At 35.0% G+C, this 22324-nt stretch overlaps 1 protein-coding gene across 1 annotated transcript in view; it reads left to right on the top strand.

Annotated features, from left to right (window-relative positions):
* The window catches only part of SESN3 (sestrin 3), an 81422-nt gene that overhangs the window by 32429 nt on the left and 26669 nt on the right, over nt 1-22324 (top strand). The window contains exons 2-4 of the mRNA XM_027849353.1: nt 10322-10387; nt 19006-19203; nt 20920-21102. Of these exons, the coding sequence (XP_027705154.1) occupies nt 10322-10387; nt 19006-19203; nt 20920-21102 (447 nt within the window). The remainder of the gene's footprint in view (nt 1-10321; nt 10388-19005; nt 19204-20919; nt 21103-22324) is intronic.

The raw sequence follows: 22324 nt of genomic DNA, 5'->3' as shown, positions 1-22324 counted from the left end.
TTCTAATCAAATTTTGTTGACCTATTGGTTAGACTGTACATGCACACAGATGACTAAGAGATAACCTCTATTATCAATAACAATTATTTTCCTATCTGCATCATATTTTCTTAATAAGGTAAAATAATGTTGCAATCTGTAAAATTATGGTGAAATTACAGGAAAGTTTCAGACTTTATATGCATTTAATTTTACCCTTCACATGTCACAGTCATTTTATGCTTTCAAAATTGTATCATTAGTGCACATCACAGCCTTTCCATATCCTCTGATGCTATGTAATTCTTGACTGTGTTTTTCTATATCTTCCATAGAAGAACTACTTGGTATTTTTGGAAGTCTTTGTGGTTCTTATGCGACTGTTTATCCTCTTTTTTCACCATCACTCAACTTCTGTTCATGTTTGATATTTTATGTCTCTGGAATATTTCTTCTTGTTCAGTTTAGTCTTAAGTTTCTTTGTTTGCAGATCATTGAGTTCATGTTTTATGCTTTGCACTCCAGCTTTCTCATAGTTCCCATTGATCTTTTGGTTACCTGTGATTCTTCTAAAATCACAATTCAGTGATTTACAGCAATAATGCATATCCAGGACAGTATTGGTGTCAAAAACAATAGGCTTTTATGTATAGAAATATATGGAATTAAATTCATACGTACTTAGACTGATTTTTTTAAACGAACTTTTAAAAACATGAGATCTGGCTCTCATATTTCTTTAGGGCCTCAAGGACATTTTTCTAGTCATTAATAGTAATTGTATTTCCTGCTTAAATCATTTATACAAGATGTTATGGATACTTCGAGTACCATTCTCTCATTTTTCCAATGGCTTTTTGTTGATTTCTGTAAGTCTTTAATGTTAACCTTTAAAATTCTTACGGTTCCAGCTTTATCTAAGATATTGTCTACAATTTTTCCAAAGTGTGATTGATGCTTTGCTTGTCTACATTCAGGTTAAAACATTTTCCTAGCTGACCTTTTATTTGTTGTCCACTCCGCACACTTTATTCTTCAAAATTTATTTTTAACTTTCTTTTTAACTTTTGAATTCCAGATTATCTCCCTTCTTCCTATCCCTTCCACCCTACTATCACCTCCCTCCCTTCCCCCACTGAGAAGGCAAAAATATGATACCAATTATACATGTGAAATCATGTAAAGCATTTCCATATTAGCCATATTGCAAAAAGAAAAGCAAGCAAGATAATTATACTTCAGTTTGCACTCAGAGTTTAGCAGTTCTATCTCTGGAGGTGGGTAGCATTTTTTCATCATGAATGCTTTGGAATTGTCTTGAATCACTTTATTGATAAGATTAGCCAAGTCTTTCATAATTGATCATCATTACAACATTGCTGTTACTGTGCACAATGACCTCCTGGCTCTTCTCACTTCCCTGTGCATCACATAGGTCTTATCATGGTTTTTCTATCTGCCCCCCACTTTTCATTTCTTATAGCATAATAGTATTCTATTATAGTCATATACCCCAAATTGTTCAGCCATTCCCCAGTTGATGACTATCTTCAATTTCCAATTCTTTGCCACCACAAAAAGAGCTGCTATAAATATTTTCATACGTATAGGTCTTTTTCCTTTTCCTTTGATGTCTTTGGGGTGCAGACCTAGTAGTGGTATTGCTGGGTCTTATATTGTACAATTTTATAGCCCTCTGGGCATAGTTCTAGATTGTTCTCCAGAATGGTTGGACAAGTTCACTGCTCCACTAACGGTTCATTAATATACCTATTTTTCTTTATCCCCTCTAGCATTTGTCATTTCTGATAGGAGTGGGATGGTACCTTAGAGTTGTTTTAATTTTCCTTTCTCTAATCAATAGTGATTTAGAGCATTTTTTCATATGACAATAGTTTTGATTTCTTCTGAAAACTCAATACTCTTTTAAGTTATTAAGGCACACTTCTTTCTTCTGTCCCATTGTAATGTTATTACAACATCATCATACAGCTCCTTCTAAATTGCTCAAATAAAACTACCTTTCTGGGTTTCTCTAGACTTTTGTGTTGGTATTTCAAAGTTTCTACTGAACTATGGGCTTTTCATCAAAAAGTCCTCTATTCTATTAAAGGTTCATTTTTTTCTCCCTGTGGCATTAATCCAACTGTGACTCTTGGTTATACTACACCAATGCATATCTGCCAGTGCCAGAGAGTTGCCCAAGGTACAAAGAAGTTATACAGCTAGTATATCTTGTCAGTGAGCATCAAATATCTTTTAGCTTTTAGAATATCATATTCCAAGATCTTCTTTCATTAACAGAAAAAGCTCCCAGGCCATGTAATATCTTGACTGTAGTTCCTTGGTACATGAACTACCTTTTTAAAGGGTGCTTATAGTTTTTTTTTCCTTTGAGATGGGAGTCCTCAATTTTGTCTAACAGTCCTTAATTTTCCTTTTGAGGTTCCATTCAGGAAGTGATCAGTAGATTCCAGGATTTTGTGTGTGGTTTTTATTATTATTATTATAGTTTTCAGAGAGTCTAATGATCCTTAAATTAGCTCTCCTTGATCTGTGTTTTTTTTTTTGGTCTGTTTTTAAAGATATCAAATATCTTATTTTCTTCTATTTATTGTCTTTTGAGTTCATTCTAATATTTTTTGCTCTCTCACAAAGTCATTGACTAGTATTTGACTTATCTAGTTTTTAGGGAATTCATTTTCTTGCAGAAGGTATTCCACTCTCTCTTCTAAACTACTTAATTCTCTTTCTAATTCTTTCCTCAAAGAGCTTTAATTTTATTTGCTATATCTTAGTTTCTTCTATGAATTTATATGGTCCTTGTGGAAAATGCAGTTTTATATTCTCTGCTTACTGTTGTCATGGAGTTAGATTTATAAAACCTTTTGGTACTAACTGGTACTTTGATTAACACAGTACTTCTTTCTTTTGTGCCAGGGATAGGATTTTCCTCCTCTTGTACTCTTGTACGCACTTCTACCTTCTAGAATTAAGTCCTCTTGGATCTTTGAGGTTCAGGATACTGGATATCCACTTAAGGACCCTTTCTGGTTTCTTAGGACAGAGTGTTAGAAAGCTCTGAACCCTTGGGTCTGGGCTATCCAGTTCTAAGCTGTGCTACAGCGTTGGTCTGGCCAGTACCATGTTAGTACCTTTTCCTATAACTCCCTAGGGTTTCCAAGGTCCCTATCTTAAAGCTTTCTAACTACCTGTTCTTACTATTTCCATACTCAGAGGTAGAACTGATAGAACTTGGCAACAAATTGAATAAAAGAGAAGCAAGAAGGGAAGGAGGTGACTCCCAATGTTACAAGTACAGTTGGGAAGATCGTGGTAGCCTTCCATAGAAATAAGGACATTTGCATGAGGGATGCGTTTAGGGGAAAGATAATAAAATCTATCTTGTACATGTTGACTTTGAGAAGCTAGAATATCCAGGTGGATGTATCCAGTAGGGAAATGACAGTGGAGGGCAGTGTGGTGTAATGGAAAGATTATGCTGAATTTGGAGTCAAAAGACTTGGGCTCAAATCCCAGCTGTACCGTTCACTGTACCGTTTTGTTATTAGTATATTATGATAATTGCTTTCCTACTTATATAACAATCCTTGTATTCCTCATGTAATTCTAACTTGGTTGTAATGAATTATTTTTAAACATTGTTATTATCTCTATGCCAGCATTTTACTTAAATTTTATGTCATAATTTTATGACTATCACTTAACCTCAGTTTTCTTTTAAATGAGAGTGCTGGCAGAGATGGTTTCTAAAGTTCCTTGCAGCTCTAAATTCTTTTGAGTTCATTCTAAGAATTCTAAGAAATTCGGGATATTAGGGATTCATACAGAGATTTGGGTGTTATCTGTATAGAAATGACTAAACTTGTGAGGGCTAGAAATTATCTCAAGAGTATATTGAAAGAAGAGAATCCAAGACTGAGCCAGAGTGTTATAATGGCTCATACAAAATATTAAAGGAATCAGAGTAAGGAGTCACCCTGTGTAGGACAGGTTCTCCTTGGGAAGATTTATGAAGACACAGATAAGAGACTCAGAGGAGAAGGCACAGAGATATATGAGCTTCCTCAGTTGAGGAAGTACCAACACCAATGAGATCATCATGTCCATTATCTCAGGAGGTCAGTGAAATGGATAATCCAGAATAGTTTTAAAAATCATACATATTAAAAAAAAACCATACATATTGGCTTGGTTATGATGCACAATATATTTATCTTCCTGATTTTGTTTTATTTACATAGATTAAAATTTTTCCCAACCACTTATTTACTGTAGTGGTGGGAGGCAGTTGAAAGTATGTTAGGGAGAAAGGGAAAACTAAAATTATATTAAATTCACTCTGGATTATCTCCATGTAGATAAATGAGTTTATTTTGTGAATATAGAGGTGACTACTGCGCTATAGGAGAATTGTGGCTTTTTAGTTATAGAGAAAAACAAAAATTCTGTTACTAAGCAATTTATTTTGATATGATAGACTAATTTCTTTGCAAGTAATTAAAAAAACAGTGTATAAAACTGCATAACAAAAGGAATAGAAAAGAGGGTACATGGGGAACGTTTCTTTAAAACACGATAAACAAGTCATGTTTTTAATAATATATTTATATATAATTATCTATATATTATATATATAATATAATATATATTTTATATATATATAAATATAATTATATATAATTTCTTCATTTCTTCAACAAATTTCAAACATTTCTTCAACAAATACTATATGCCAGGGACTGTGGGGATACAAAAAAAGGTTTAAAAAAAAAAAAGTAGGCTCTACTCTCAAAGAGCTCACGTTCTAGTGAGATAGTATGTAAATGTGGGCAAGTCACTAGCAGCTTGGGGGACCAGGAAGGGTCTGCTGCCTAAGGTGAGATTTAAGCAGAGATTTCAAGGAAACCTGGGAAACTAAGAGGCAGAGGTGAGGACAGAGAACATTTCAGGCAGGTGGGGACAGTTATTATTATTATATATAAATATATTATTATTAAATATATAATTATATATTATATTTTATTATAATATATATTATAAATATATAAAGTTATATATAATATATAAATATATAAATATATAAAGTTATGCAATAATATATATTATAATATATATATATTATATTTATATTATATAAAGTTATTGTATAACTTTAAAGATAGTGGAACTTTGCGGATATTGAAAGGTTTTGCTTTAGTATAAACTAACATCAATCAGTAAACTAGTGTTTATTAAGTACCTGTTATGTGCTAAGCATTGTACTAAGTGGTAGGGATACAAAGATGGCAGAAGACAGTCCCTGTTCTCAAGGAGTTCACATCCTTATCAGAGATTTGCAAATATTTATGTACAAACAAGATATACAGGATAAACTGGAGATAATCAACAGAAGGAAGGCACTAGCATTTAGAGGTATTGGGAAAGACTTCTTGAGGAAAGTAGAGCTTTAGCTGAGACTTGAAGGAAGCCAGAGAAGCTAGGAGGCAGAGAGGAGGGAAAGAACTCTAGGAACAGGAGACAGGCAGTAAAAATGCTCAGAGTAGAGAGCTGGAGTATCTTGTTAAGGCGCAGTGCTGGATGAGAAAGTACAAAGGGAGGGGGATGTGAGGGTATAAGAAGACCTCAAAGGTAGAGAGGAGCCAGGTTATAAAGTTTGTTCTAGACTGAGGTTTGGCCTTGAGCCAAGGTCTTCCTGGGTTTGACCACACTAACCTGCCTCTTGTTAAATGAATAAACGCCCTAATTGTAGACAGTCACAGAGTAAAAACCATAGGGGAGAGACAAATGAAGCACCATCCTTTGTTGAATCAATTCTAATGAAAGTGAAGTTCAGTCATTGCCCCCTGCATCTCATTTTCCTCTCCAGTGTAAAAGTTCTTAGTTGTGAGTTCTTTTATGTGAGAAAATTTTCCCTGTTCTACCTTTGCCTTCCCCCTTCTCCCAGCACATCCCTCTTTCTCACCCTTCATTTTTTTTTGGAAATCATTCCAACATAATCACCTCATACCCATGCCCTCTGTGTTAACTGCCCTAATAATGATAAAGTCCTTAAAAGTTATATGTATGATCTTTCCATATAAGAATGTAAGCAGTTTAACTTTATTGAGATCCTTATGATTACTCTTTCATGTTTACCTTTTTATACTTCTCTTGAGTCTTGTGTTTGAATGTCGAATTTTCTATTCAGTTCTGGTCTTTTCATTAGGAATGCTTCAAAGTCTTCTATTTCATTAAATGTATATTTTTTCTCCTGAAAGATTATACTCAGTTTTACTGGGTAGATGATTCTTGGTTGTAATCCTAGTTCCTTTACTCTCTGGAATATCATATTCCACGCCCTCTGCTTCTTTAACATGAAAGCTCTTAAGTCTTATGATCCTTACTGTGGCTTCACAGTATTTGAATTTTCATTTTGGCTGCTTGAAGTATTTTCTGTGAGTTTTGGAAATTGGTTATAAAATTTCTGAGAGTTTACATTTGGGATCTCCTTCAGGAGGTGATCAGTGGATTCTTTCCGTTTCTATTTTGCCATCTCAATCTAAGATACTGGCTCAGTTTTCCTTGATGGTTTATTGAAATATGATGTCTAAGCTTTTTTTTTTTTTGATCATGACTTTCATTTAGTCTAATAATTCTTAAATTCTCCCTCCTTGATCAATTTTCCGGATCAGTTGTTTTTCTGATGACATATTTCACATTTTCTTCCATTTTTCATTCTTTTCACTCTGCCCTGGAACTGTGACTCAGAAAGTTTCTGGACTGAGAGCTCCTGAAGCTGCTGCAGCAGCAGCTGTTGCTGCCCCCATGTGCACTCTGGACAGGCCTCCCACCCTCATGTCAAAGATGTCTTCTGTTGACCTCCTAAGTTTTCTTAGGCCAGAAAAATGTCTCCCCCCTGACCTTTTGTTGGCTCTACCACAACAAAATTTTAATTGAAGTGTTATTTTAAAATTATTTGTAGGGGAATGCTGAGAGTTCTGCTGAACTTTCTGCTGCCTCTAATCTGCCATCTTCATTACTAATATATGCTATTAAGAGCCATTCCAATAATTCCACTGCAGTAAGAAGAAATGCAAGTTATTAGCCAAGTGAAATAAATTCTAAATCACTTATAATAAAGGAAATGCATGTTAAAACTGATTTTACTTCACACTGATCAAATTGGCAAAGATAATAAAAAAGAATGCTAAAATACATCAAAATCCAGATTATATAAAATGTGCAGTGTCTGTTCCAGAGAGAACTGTTCAAGAATTATAACTAACTCCCTTCCTTTTGGTGGTGAATTATAAATGAAGATTATTGCATATATTGTCAAAGGCTGTGTGAAATTTTTTTTCTGTACCGGGTATCTTTATTAACCAATCAAAAAACATTTCTTCAACAAATACTATATGCCAGGTACTGTGGGGATACAAAAAAAGGTTTAAAAAAAAAAAGTAGGCTCTACTCTCAAAGAGCTCACGTTCTAGTGAGATAGTATGTAAATGTGGGCAAGTCACTAGCAGCTTGGGGGACCAGGAAGGGTCTGCTGCCTAAGGTGAGATTTAAGCAGAGATTTCAAGGAAACCTGGGAAACTAAGAGGCAGAGGTGAGGACAGAGAACATTTCAGGCAGGTGGGGACAGCCAGTGAAAGGGACAGAGGTGGAAGATAGAATTGTGTTTGAGACAGAACAAATAGGTCAGTGTAACTGGATTGTAGAGTGTATGGAAGAGAGTAAAATGTAAGAAGATTGAAAAGGTAGGAAGGGACCAGTTTGTGAAGAGTGTGAATGCTAAAAATAGGCTATAGACCACTATTATGGTCAGGAAGTGGACAGTACAGTGTTGCTTTACTTACTGTTCCTATTGTTTAAGTCAAATTGTTAACTGAGAATTCTTTTTGATCATCTGTATTTTCTGTATGCTATAATTTACAAGCTTGTGGTTCAAAGAGTGTTGGTATCTTGAAGACTAAGCAGATCTTCATAATGGAGGTATTAATTATGAATCGTGTCAAAATGTGCTGTAAAATATTTCTGTTTAGGCAGAACTCTTTACGTATAAAACAGATTGTTTAAGAAAAAAAAACTCTTTATAAGTGTCCCTTATATAAAATTATAAATAAAAGTGTAATTCCACTTTTATATTTTCATTTGCTAATTAGAGAGCTCTGTATAAAGAAACTGTTAACTCTTAGAGAATAGCATTTTGCATATTTTTGGTTTTTTTTCTAACTGAAAATAAACCAAAGAAAGAACGAATGAAAATTGAATTTAAGAACTTAATAATCAAGTACTTAATAGCCTACAAAACAGCAGGATGTTTTCATTGGCACTGCCTTTTGAGAGACTAATGACTTTATTCTCATTTTTATTTAAAGCTCATAATTTGAGGAATTGCTAACCTTAATCCTCTGATGGAGCTGACTAGTAAATTGATTAACCTTAACAATTTTCCAAATGTAGTTCATTGTGGTATTTTTACAGTTTGGTTTCTATTCAATTTAACAAGCATTTATTAAGTTTTTATTATGTTTTAGGCACTGTGATAGACGCCTTTGATAATAAGCCAAAAGATAAAACCTAAACATTTGTCACTCTTAGGGAGATTACATTCTATTGGGGGAAATAATATATACAAAGAAAATTAAATTTAAAATAAAGGTATTGAGGGGTGGGCACAGATCTAATAGGGGCAGTTTTAAACTAATAGAATGGAGTTCCAGAATGCAAAATGCAAACTTAGGGAAACTGGCATAAGGACATAATAGGGAACCTGCTGTGAACAGGTATGAGTGTAGGGAACAGGTATGATGGCCAGGAAAAGGATCTCTGGTTTGGGCAGGCTACTCTTCAGAATTACAGAGATTCTTGAGTGGAGCTATAGTCAGTCAACATGCATATATTAATCGCTTAAGTTGTCAGACCTTTTGCTAGGTGCTGGGGATACAAAGGAAGGCCAAAAGATTGTTCCTGCCCTCAAAGAATTTACATTTATTGAGGGAGACAACATGGAAATGACTAGACATACACAATTTATATTCAGAGGCTGTAGCAGTTGAGGGGGCTTGGGAAAGCCTGCCTGCAGTAGAAATGATTTGAGTTGAGTCTTGAAAGAAGCAAGGAAGCTCAGATGGAGGGGAGAGAGTAGAGTATTCCAGTCCTGGGGGAGAGCCAGAACAAATGCAGAGAATCTGGAGATTTTGTGCACAGAAACGTTGTGTAGAGTGTGTAGAAGGGAGTAAAAATGTAAGACTAGAAAGGGAGGAAGGGACCAGGTTGTAAAGGACTTTATATTGCCAAACACAAGGCTTCATATTTGACCCTGGAGGAAATAGGGGAGCCACTCAAGTATGTTGAGTAGGGGAATGGGGGAAAGAAGGTGGTGTGTAATATGAGCAGGCCTATACTTCAGGAAAATCACCTGGACAGCTGAAGGAAAGATGAATTGCAGTGGACATCAATTAGAAAAGACTACTGCAGTGGTCCAGGCCAGGAATGGGTAGAGCCTGTACTAGGCCATGTGAGGTAGAAAGGAGATATGGGAGATTGAAGGTAAAAAAGACAATGATGAGATCTAGATCTGGAGGGGTAGAAGATGTCATTTAGATTTCAAGAGACACAGAAATCATAGCTGGGAATGCATCATTTCCGTTTTCCTTTCTGTAACTTGAAATTTAGCTTTTCTGTGATTGTAATGATCTATAATTTGTAGTAGTATGACATTACTGGGAAAACATTTGTATTCATAAGATGGACCTTCGTGGGAGGAAACAGCTTCAGATCATCCAAAAGTACAACATCTTTTCCCATGGATCACATAGCTTGCTCTTGTCCTGTTTGATTGTGAACTTCACTCACTGTCTATCTGTGGTACTTATAGGAATATGTTGTGGTAGACTTGACCATCTCTTTGTATGTGACAATCTGGGTAATATTCATTCCTCATCCATTATGGTTTTTTTCCTACTAGGCTGGATGCAGTCAGCATAATATCATCCATAAACAGTAGCACCTGGAGACCATCACCATTAATTAGGGAAGATCTCCTTTCCATTTGAATTTTTTGCTAGGATATCCTCTGGCACATGGGCAGATACCTTTGACAAACGCTTTATGTGCTATTGGTAGTCAGAGGATGAGTGAATAAAATCTCTCTGATTTCATTTGTCAAGGAATTTGTATTATCTTAGTATATACATAGGAGATACCTTGTTACAGTATTGCAGGCTGCATTTGTATAAATGCACATGTTAAAGCTTTATGCAGTGACTGTACAAGACAAAACTTTTTCTAAGAAGACATCATTAATGGTGTGTAACTTTTTTTTAAACAGGAGAAAAGAATCAGAGTATCTCAGCCTTCGACAAGAGGACCAAGTGCCTTTATACCAGAGAAGGAGGTAAGTTAAACCGTCTTGAGAAATTACAATGAGAAATTATGAGAAATCAAAAACATTATTGCCTGGACCAAAGACCAAATTCTGTCTTTGAAATGTTGAAATCCAAGTGTTTTGCTGTTTGAGATAGATTTGTGGGTAGGAAGCCTGACTTAAAGTGCATAATCCTAATAGTCTGACTCTTGAGATTGTAAGCTTTCTGTAATTTGAATAATCTCAGTTATTAGGATATGGTACAATTAATTTGAAAATATGGATATGTACTATATCACTTGAAGAAACTACAGGGCGTGGTTAATAGAGCACAGTAATGAAGATCTGAGTTCAAATCCAGCCTCAGACACTTACTATCTACGTGACCCTGGGCTTTGTGTGACTTAGGCTATGTCTGCTTCTATTTACTCATCTGTAAAATAAGGATAATAATAGCACACACTTCCCAAGGTTGTTGTGAGGATAAAAAAAAACATTTGTAAGGTGCTTTGTATCCCTTTATGCACTTTAAAATTGCTAGTTATTATTGGAATTATTATTGTTATTATTATTTCAGCAATTTAATAGGTAATTTTTCTGAAAAGGACACCTCTAAAGTATTAAAATGCATAATTTGATAACTTTGCTTTCTTTTTAAATGGCCAGTTTCCTAGTATTTCTAAGATCATCTGAATTTGAAGAAGAAAAATTTTTGAAATGGAACATTCAGTTATTCACTTCCTTATCAGACTTTTTAAAGAGCATGAAATAGGGAATGTTACCTCACCAATTGTTATGTCTCATCAACTGATTGGTTCTTAGCCTTCACTTGGATGGCATATCACAGAATCCTCTATTTGCTACCTAGGAAGAGTGGACTGAGTAATGGTATGAAATGTTTACTCTTTGCAATTACCTTTTCTCTGTTTAATCTATTTAAATCCAGCTTATCCCTAAGTTTAATATATCAGATAAATAAACTGAATTCTTTCATCTGAAAATGTGTGGATAATAATAATACCTGTAATATCTACCTCACTGAGTTGTTGAGAGACTCAAATAAAATAATATATGTAAAGTACTTTGGAAGCTTTAAAGTACTGTATTAAACTTCACTAGTTATTACTGTGACTGATTGTGAAGACTCAACTAATTATTTTCAGGGGACAGTTGTGTCACTGATTTCTTCCCATGTTACACTGAGAGATTTCACAAACACCCCTACTCTCTTCTAAAAAGTTATATACATTTGCATATGTTCGTGAATGTAAATTAAAGTAGCTATTACACACACATACACAGACACATACACATACACATACATACATACACAAGTTGAGAACTCTTGATTTGAAGGCTATGGCTATGTGTATCCTTTTTTTCAGTAACAAAGATGTTACCGTAAGAGAGGGCTTGGAAAAACATGGAAAGACTTGCACGAAATAACAAAGAGTAAAATGAGCAGAACAATACAGTTACAGCAATATTGTTTTAAGAATAATTTTAAGTGATTAAGTTATTTTGACTATTATAAATACCCAAATTAAATATTAAAGAATATATTAAGAAAGATGCTGTCTGCATCTAGAAAAAGAACTGATGAATAGAAGTATGTCTAGAATAATTTTACATATATATGTGTATGTGTGTGTTTGTGTGTGTGTATTCACACATACACACAATCCTATTTGTGTCTAATGGTAACCATCTTTAGGGTGGAGGGAAGGGAAGAAAAAAATTTTACATGATAATTTTGTTGTATATTTGAAAGGAAAATTGTGTGTAGTAGATTTGCAGTTTCACATGCAATAATCCTTTTTATTATACTGTGTTATGGAAATGCTTGTTTTATTCCACAAATTAAAAATAAAATTTAATAATGGAAAAAATAGTTCAGGATTTAGTTGATTTGAAAATTAACATTAAAATTGTTTTTACATGTAATTGGGAAAAAATTAAATATTATTCAAAAAAAGAGGGTGATCTCAAGAAGAGGAGGATCAAATCATTTTAGGAAGCCCATGTTGGAAATGCAAGATGGGGTGCTAGATTTAAACTTTTATTAATCCTGTACCCTGAAGCCTGATGCCAATTTAGGGCATTGATTGGAAGAGCCAGTGAGGGCAGAACTAAATATAAAAATCCAGTTGATTGTATTTCTTTCAAACAGGAATAAAGAATATTATTTGATACCAAAGACAGACTTCCAATGGGTCGTTAATTTTAAGGTTTCTGATAGGAAACCACATTTCTCATCTGTGGGTCATAGAGTGTCTCTAGCTCCATAACCAGGAATCTAGGATGATGTATTCTGTGGCAAGGCAAGACTGAGCATTCCTGGGTTCCAGTTTCCTTTGCTGAATATTAGGGAGACAGATTCTGGAAGTCCAAGAGACCCCATAAACCTTTCACGTCAAAATGTAATGGGAAAAGTAAGTGAACATTAGGAGTCAAACCTAATCGGTTTTTAAAAAGAGGAGAAAAAGGAGGTAGGAAGATAGGCCTAACAGCTAGTTGTTGTTGAAATCTATGCCTTGAAAGCATAAGTTCTGGTAGGTTCTGCATTGTTGGAAGGGCTTCCAGTGTGGGCTAGCACCCAAGTGTCTGCTTACCACGGAGCAGACTTACTAAGTACAGAGAGGTACATCACCAATTAGCTGATGATGATATGGTGATAAATTTATTGGCAATAGTAACCCATGAAACAAAGAAAAGTACTGAACTTCAAACCTTGGTCTTCTGTGAAACTCTTAGGCCTCCTCAGTGATAGTGGCAGAAAGAAAAGGGGGAAGAAATAAAGAAGGCCGTTAGATCACAGTTTAATCACCCAAGTAGAAGACGTATTCCATAAGGAATCTTCTAAGGCATGCATTTTATTCTGCCAGATTGAACAGTTTTTTAAGGAGAATAGGATCTTCTATTCCTTGGACCTTGGAGTAAATTGTGTGACAGTAATGATGTGATCTAATGTAGAATATTTATATGAAACATCAGGGAGGTGATGCCATGACATGCAAGTGAATTGGATTTATGTGAGGGAGGGCTGTGCAAAGTCATCAGTCTCACTTTCTCCTCCAGAGCCAGTGGCCAGATAGGGATCAAGACAACTGAAGATGGCCCAGGATGTAGTGGGAGACCTTGGCCTTTTCAAGCTAAGATCTTCAATAGGTCTCAGTTTGACTGAGGCAGTGGCCATTCAGTGTAAATTGTAATCTCTGAAACTTTTTTTTTCTCTTAAAGACCAGCCTTAACCCCAGATCACTCTGATTTCATACCAAGCCCTGCTTGGTCACTGTTTGGGCACTGATTGGCTCAGAATTGACATAAATAACAATTGCTTCTGTTTTGGCCAGAAACCGTGAGGTTCTTCCATTCCCAGACCTTTTTTTTTTTTTTTGAGAGGCCATTGTTTGCCTCATTTTTTAAAGCCTTAATTACTGAATGGTGCTGCCTTAAAGAAGTGTAAACCATGAAGGGCCTCAATGGGCTTCACATGTCATGTAAGCATAGGAACTGGGAATAGCCTAGAGAAGAGAAGATTAAAGGGATAATATGATAGCTATGTTCAAATATTTGAAGGGCTGTCAAATGGAAGGAGAGATTAGTCTTGTTCTGTTTGTCCTCAGAGAACCAGGATCATTCAGTGGAAGATGAAAAGAGGCTAATTTGACTTGGATTTACTAAGAAACAAACAAAAAAACCCACTTCCTAACAAATAAAGCTATGCAGAAGTGGACTGGGTTGCCTTGGGAGATGATAGGTTTCTCCCATCCAAGCAGAAGCTGGATGTAACCACTTGTCAAAAATATTAGAGTAAAAATTCCTTGCTAATATAGATTGGAGTATCCTTCTGACTCTCAAATTCTGTGATTTTAGTATTTTTTAATACGATTGTATTTGATGTCCTCTCTAGTTATGTTACTGAGACCAGAGGTAAATATGGCCAAACCACATGGAAAATTGCTATTTTAAATTTTGTCATTTTTTTTCAGTATCTCACAAATAAGGTTTCTTAAAGTTTAAATGAATAAAGTTTGGCTATTTAACATTTGAGTTTCCATTGTATATGCAGCAAAATTTTAAGTATTATAAAACACTTAGGTCTTTTGTTGCCCAAACCAAAGATTTTTAATTTAGATTTCTGTGGCATACAAGCAAGATTCTCCTAGTGTCTGTTTTTCCCTGATCCTAATGTCCTTTTTGAGAGATTAACTCTTTACTGTCTCATTATAATAAATCCCTTTATATACTTATTTATCTGGCACTATTACAGAATAGTCTTCTCCTAAAGCTAATTTTCCTGATTTATTGGTTCTTTTTTAGGCAACAAAAATCTATTTTTCAGTAATTTTTATGGGAAATAGGTTACTCAATTTCTTGATATTTTAAATAGAACACACTAAAATGAATACAAATTTTTATTAATATTCATTTTACTTTGCTGTTAAGTGTTGTGATTGGCTGCTGTTAATGACCTATGTGAATTTTTCAACTTCTCTGCTAAATCATTCCTGATTACCACTTTTTAGAAAATTCTTATGGCTGCTTAGTTTTTATGATCCTTCTTTCCCACTCCAACTTTGAGTAGTCATTTCTTATATCTTATATCCGTGGGTCTACTTCTACAATCTACACATCTCTTCTTTCTTGGCCCTCAGCTTTTTTTAAATAGATAGTCATACTTTATATTTTGTTACTTCTTATCTCTTATCTTCTAGGAAACAAAATAAACTTATTAAAACTTAATTAAGCAAATAAGGCCGGAAGGATTCATAGTATCTGGGTTGGAAAGAACATCAGAGGTAATCTGTTTCAATCATTGACTGAATAAAATTCTCTCCAACAGCATCCCTGACTTATATTCATCAATTTTCTTCGAAAACCTCTAATGAGGGAAAATCCACTAGTCTCAAGTTGGCCCACTCCACTTTTGCATAACTCTAATTGTTAGGAAATTTTCCCTGAATTCCTAACTAATTAGCCTCTCCATAGCTTCTTCCTGTTCCCCCTACTTCTGTCCTCTGGGGTCAAGGAGAAAAAGTCTAATGACTCTAATATGTGACAATATAATATTTGAAACTGGCCACCCCAAATCTTCTCTTATTTAGGCTAAAAATCACCAATGGGGAACAGCTTGGTGGTGCAGTGGATAGAGCTCCAGCCTTGGAGTCAGGAGGACCTGAGTTCAAATCTGACCTCAGACACTTGACTCCTACTGGCTCTGTGACCTTGGGCAAGTCACTTAATCCCATTGCCTAGCCAAAAAAAATAAATAAATAAATCCCCAATGCTTTTAACTTATCCTTATATGATATCACCCAAAGGCAGAAGTTCTAGTCTCTTTCCTCTCAAAATTCAGCTTATTGATGTCCTTTCTAAACTGTGGCATCTAGAACTGAATGTGATTCTCCATAGTCTTGGACACAGTATTTTTCTTAATACAGTCTAATAATACATTAGCTTTTTTGGCAGTCATATCATTTATTCACTGAGCTTTTTCAAAGGAATTTATCTAGACATATATCCCTCCCCCCCACGCCCCATATTTCTGAAGTTGATTTTTTTAAATTTTAAACCAAGTATGAGATTTTACATTTAAATGTGTTAAATTTATCTGATTAGTTTCTGCCAACATTCTAATTTTTCAGTATTTCTTTGAATTCTGACTTTGTCATCCAGTTCTTTAACTGTTCCTCTTAGATTTGTCAAATGGCATCATTTGCACATTTGATAAACATACCATCCATACCTTTGTCAAAGTCATCCTTAAAAGTATTAAATGACACAGGGCCATGCACAGATTCTGGGAGTACTCCATTGGAGAGCTCCTCCTAAGGTGACATCAGACCAATATTGATGACTCTGGGTCTAGCGAACCAATTATGGATTCACCAGTGATATCACCAGTCTCTTAAGAGGAAATTAAGTGATTCTGTCATTTGGGGGGGGTGGTGGTAGTGATGAAACCATGTTGGCTATTGGTGACCACTACTTCATTTTTCTAGACACTCACAAAATATCCCTTTTATAATGTGCTCTGGAATTTCCCAGGAATCTAAGATAAGCTCATTGGCCTATAAATTGGTATACACACACACACACACACACACACACACACACACACACTCCTCCATGATTGCAGATATAATGTGTGTGTATTTAAATCCAATTTAATGTTCACCTAATTTAATCCTCACAACAATTTTATGAGTTGAGGATACTATTAATTGAACTATACTGTTTTTAATTTTTTTTAAATATTAGAGGAAACTGAGGCTCAGAGAATTTAAGTGGCTTGTACAAGTAAATACAGTTAGTTACTTAAACACTGTTCTTTTGATTCACAGTTTAGTGCTTTCTGCTGTATTATGTCGTCATCCCCAAGAGAACCTTACCAATCACTATGACTTGAGATTGTCTTCCTATGCTATATTCATAATGCCCCTTTTTGGAATATACTTTATACTGAATGCTAACTATATATGGGAAGGTTTGTGTGTGGGGGGAGGTGAAGCACGAAGTAGTTCAATAGCTTTTTGTTCAAAAAGAGCCACCTGTTGTTGGCATAATTGGTTTATATACTATCATTGCTCTATTATGATCTTTTTATTAAATGAGGAGGAAATGGCCAAATTGACCAATGCTTGTTAATTTTTAAAATTGAAGATTCTTGTTTATATTATTGCAATGTATATTTCCTCACATTCTGTACCTTTTTTGCATAATTTCCCCAATTTATCATTTCTCTAAATTTGCATTACAGTTCTTCTAATTTGTGTTCATTAATCAAAATCAGCTCAAGTGCTACCTTAGATGAAATTTTTCCTGACCCCCTACCCTCCCTTTAATTTGTATTTAGGAATTTATTTTGTATATGTTTTGTATATTTATATATGTACATGTCTTCTTTGATAGAGTATAAGCACCTTGAGGATAAGGACTATTTCACTTTTGTCTTTTTATCATTAGCATAGTACCTGGCGCATATTAGGTGCTTAATAAATTTTTGTTAGGACAGCTGGGTGGCACAGTGGATAGAATGCCAGGTCTGGAGTCAAAAAGACTCATCTTCCTGAGTTCAAATCTGACCTCTGACACTCACTACTTATATGATCCTGGGCAAGTCACTTAACCCAGTTTGCCTCAGTTCCTCATCTGTAAAATGAGATGCAGAAGGAAATGGCAAACCTCTTCAGTATCTTTGCCAAGAAAATTCCAAATGGGGTTACAGAGAGTCAGACATGACTGCAAAGGCTGAACAACAAATGCCTGTTGTTTGGTAAAATCCCCAATGTTTACTGTGTATAACTGAAAAGTAGGAATTCCTTTATAAGCCACTTATCAGAGGTGCTTAAAATAATAACTCATGTTTCATATAGATTTCTTTCATTAAAATCTGAATCTGATGCTGTATCATGATGTGAAACCTGGATTTTTGAAGGTCTGTGCCAGTAGCATACAAACTCTGGCAGGTTTTAGCCAGGTTAGAAAGGCTTCATGTGTGAACCCAGTAACGGTCTGTATGCTAGTCATCTGAGAACAACCTAGCCAGCTTTGGAGAGGTTCAATCCAAGATTGCCTGAAGAAGGATGTAGTTTTTAACTTCAGCATTTTTCAAAGGCTATCTATTAAATTTTAGAATGATCATACCCATTTTGAATGAGATTCTTTAAGTGTAGAAGTGTTATACAGTTATACACCAGTATAGAATGGTTTACAAAGTACTTTCCTCATGACAGCTTTGAGGAATATAGTACAAATATTATGATACCTATTTTATTGATGAGGAAGCAGGTGTAGCTGGAATTGTGACATGGCAAGGGACACACGGCTAGTAAGAGGCAGAGCTGGATTTTAAAGTGAATATTCTGAATTTAAGCACAACTGCTTGATCCTAGTGTTCCTCGTTGGTTGTCAGAGCCTTCCTCGTAGTAGTCCTCTAGCCAGGAGTCCTCAAAGCCCTGTGAAATTATTATCTATTCCTTTGGAAGGTTTTTTTGATCACCACATCTGAAAGAAGTCCATAATGACTGCTAGACTCAATGGTCACGATCACTGTTATTACCCTTAAACTATGTGTCATTTTCCCCTCAGTCAACACCCTCCTACTCTTGGCAACATGTCTTTTGCTCTCTGAAAATAGAAGAATTTTTATGTTTACTCATTAATGCATTAAGTAAAGCAAGGGTCAGACTGAAGATGCAGTGACATAAGACATTGTGACTATTTGACTTCATAAGTTGCTGAGATGAACTTGGAAACTCATATGAGCAACTGCTGTGTTTAAGCACAAATTCCATAAGCTAGGCAAGTAAGCTCTCGAAATCTTTCACTGGGCCTGACCAAGCAGATGGAATTGTTTTTTTCTCCAATTTTTCAGTTAAACAGCAAATGTCAATTATCAAACAAACATTGTCCTTGTAGTACATTGTAGTGTAATGTCCAAAAAATGAGAATAGTTTTTCCTTTTTTATTTTTATGTTCCAAGAATAAACAACTTCCAGAATTTTCAGGCTTTATTAATGGATAACTCATTTGCTTTAATGTTTCCATAATTTATCAATTCATACCCTGCGTGGCCTAACAAAGGATATACTGGTTTCTTAATAACTGCCTTTTTCCCCCTTTGTTGCTTTTTTGGCTCTTAGGTTGTTCAAGCAAATACAGTGGATGAGCGTACTAACCTCCTCGTGGAAGAATACTCTACATCCGGGCGCCTGGACAACATTACTCAGGTCATGAGTTTGCATGCTCAGTACCTGGAGTCTTTTTTGCGCAGCCAGTTTTATATGCTGAGGATGGATGGTCCCCTTCCTTTACCTTACCGACACTACATTGCTATAATGGTATGTGTTCATGACCTGTACCTGAAGCTTGTTTTTGTAAAGCTATGATTAACAGATTTCCCCCTCACTCTCCTTTCTCCTTCCTCTCTTAAAGGAGGAATTCTCTTAAAAGAATCCTGTTATATGGAGCAAATTAGTGTTCCATAGTTATTTTTAGTATGACCAATTAAACATTTGTGGAAATGTTATGAATTGATGTATCAGAATCATGTAATCCATACTTAAAACAATATGAGCATTTTTCCAATTAATTTATAAAACATATTTAATCTGTGCTTTAATGATAAATTTTTTTCTAGTAATGTCTTGTTCTATTTTGAGAAAATTATTTGTTTTAGGTATCTGTAAAGAATCTTCTTATGTACATGAAAAAAGTCAGTAATTTGTGGTTATTCAGGGAAATTTCTATCTAAAATAGTGAACAATCTGAATGATAGTACTTTTAAAGAAATTAATTTTTATCATCCAGTTATTGCACAGATTTATAAACTTAAGCTAATATAAATTAGGAGATTGTAAGATGGGCAAGAATGAAGAGCATCCAGAATTTTGCAATCTGACTGGTGCTAAAGAAGTCATTGAGAGAATCATCTATGTGAGTGCAAGAGTAATTGGCCTGGGAGTCAATGCCAGGAGGTCCGGTTTATGTTTGTCACAAATTTAACCTTATGTCTTTCCAGTGCTCTAGTAGTGGGTAAAACTGTTTTCAGTTGTAGCCAGTGTCTTGGTGCAACATAAAATTCAATAGGGATCCAGTTCTAGCTCAGGGTTTTTTTGAGCACAACAAAAATTAAAACATAGTCATAATGATTAGGAGATAAAGAAGAAAATCAATAGGAGGAATAAAATCAGATACATTAAGTTATTTAAGAAGTAGCCATATAGAAACAAGAGGTCTCAATTCTACTTTGCAAGGAGCTGGCAAGCTATCAATAGCAAATCTGCTTCAAAGAGAGAAGGGTAGCTAGTAGGAGATAATTGGTGAATGGACTACTCTTGTGGCTGTTATAATCAGGATTCTAAGCTCAGTCCGAAAGCTGGAAGCATCCAAGATATGATTATAAAATAAAAATGAAAGGTGTCCTGTCTTATAATTTCTTAATTAGTAGAATATAAATTAATGAGGCTTTTATGATATGTTTATATTTTAAAATTAATACTTATAAGGAAAATGGATATATATTTTTTCTTGGATATATGGAGGCAGGGGTTTAGATCAATTGATGTCAACTCTGAATGTGGCAAGCAATGATTTTATGCTGCAGCCTTCTGCTTGTGTGTCTGCCAGCTTTGTGTTTCTACCTACGTATTAACTGGGAGTGGATTGTTATAGGGTAAAGATTTTAGGAAAACAAGGACCTTGTAGGGAAAAAAAAGAAGGGTAATGGCCTATAAAAAGTATTTACCCTACTCTACACTGCTTGATTCAATGAAAATTTATTGAACACTTGTAGTGTAAGGCATTGAGGTGAATTGCATGATCCCTGCCTTCTAGGAATTTGTAGTCTAGTAAGAGAGATAAAATATGTATAGAAACATCTGTAGTTTGAATTAGAAGATCAGCATGTGGGAGAATACCAAATTATTGAGATTTGGGGGATTTTAGAGGAGAGATTACATATGGCTATAAGGTATTTAACTTCATAAAGACAGTAAAAATGAGAATATGCATTCTTTTTCCTGAGCTGTTTTTCCTCTTCTTTTTTCTCATTTAAGGCTGCAGCCAGACACCAGTGTTCTTACCTAATAAACATGCATGTGGATGAGTTTCTGAAGACTGGAGGTATTGCAGAGTGGTTGAATGGTTTGGAATATGTCCCACAAAGACTGAAAAATCTCAATGAAATAAATAAGCTGCTAGCACACCGACCCTGGCTGATCACAAAAGACCACATTCAGGTACCACTCTTCTCTGACTGGATTTACTGTTAAGGAAACATTCCTTTTGACCAATAGCTGATTCTTCAGTTTAGTATCTTGCTTAAGTTTTTCAATTTAAATATTTGTGTAACTGTTTAGAATTTGAGAACTATCAACAGTATTGAACATTTATGTATTGAGGGGATATATTTGAGGAAAGTATCTTTATTGGAAACTATTCTTTTTACCTGAAATATAAATAAGTAATTGTTTTATACTAATATTTAGGTGATTTATTTTGAGGAATTTTGGTTCTTTGTTTGAGGCAATGTGTATAGTAGTAGAAGCAATGAACCAGGATCCAGGAATTTTGAGTTCTAGTCCCATCTTTATCACTGTTGTCCCTGAGTCTCCATTACCTCATCTACAAAGTAAATAAATAAGTTGGCAAAAAGGTTTCTAAGAATTCTACCAGCTCTAAAATTCTATAATTCTATTCTATTTCTTTGAATTGGCAGAAATGTCTCACAAGTATGAGATGATTTACCAACTGTTATGTGAATGCTTAATGATAAATAAAAATCCCTCTAGGAAGATCAGCTGGAGCATTTGAATAAAAGTGTATAATTTTACTATTTCCGTTGAAGGCCTTAATCCAAGAAAGCCCTTTTTACAGACCAGAAAAATCTTTTTTTTCCAGTCAGTCTTCAAGACAAATATTTCTTTTTGTGAGAAATGATTGCTATTCTGAAGGTCTGCTTATATGAATTTTTACTTTTCATTAACATTTTTATGGTCAACCGCTTATTTGTCAGCCTTGCAGACTAACCATAATGTGCTCTGGGCATGGGGCAGTATGGCATGGAGGTCAGACTGAGTTGCAAAGAAGGTGACAACCTGCCTTGGTAATGAGAGTTTCCTCACCAGAGAGATCTCTGTTCCATTGAAATCACAGGTCCATTTCCTACCCCATGATCTGAGAAACTCTCAATATATGTGGGACTTAGAGAAATACAGTATTTATCTAGGCTTAAGGTTTTCTTTTACCTGAATAAGTATTTATTCCTCCATTGAGGTGGTAATCAAAAATGGATCCTCAATCTCATTATATTTATTGGTTCCTTCCCTGCTGACTATTAACACACCTAAGGCTTTATTCTCTTATTTATTGGGAAAGATTCTAGTATGTCTCTATTGCATGTGATACTTGCTTATGATATTAAAGATCTCTCTTTGCCTAGACTTTGTAGGATTTGTATTT

The sequence above is a fragment of the Vombatus ursinus genome, unplaced genomic scaffold, assembly GCF_900497805.2.
Source record: "Vombatus ursinus unplaced genomic scaffold, bare-nosed wombat genome assembly UNPS02007344.1, whole genome shotgun sequence".
Lineage (NCBI taxonomy): Eukaryota > Metazoa > Chordata > Mammalia > Diprotodontia > Vombatidae > Vombatus > Vombatus ursinus.
This window is presented reverse-complemented; position numbering and strand designations above follow the sequence as displayed.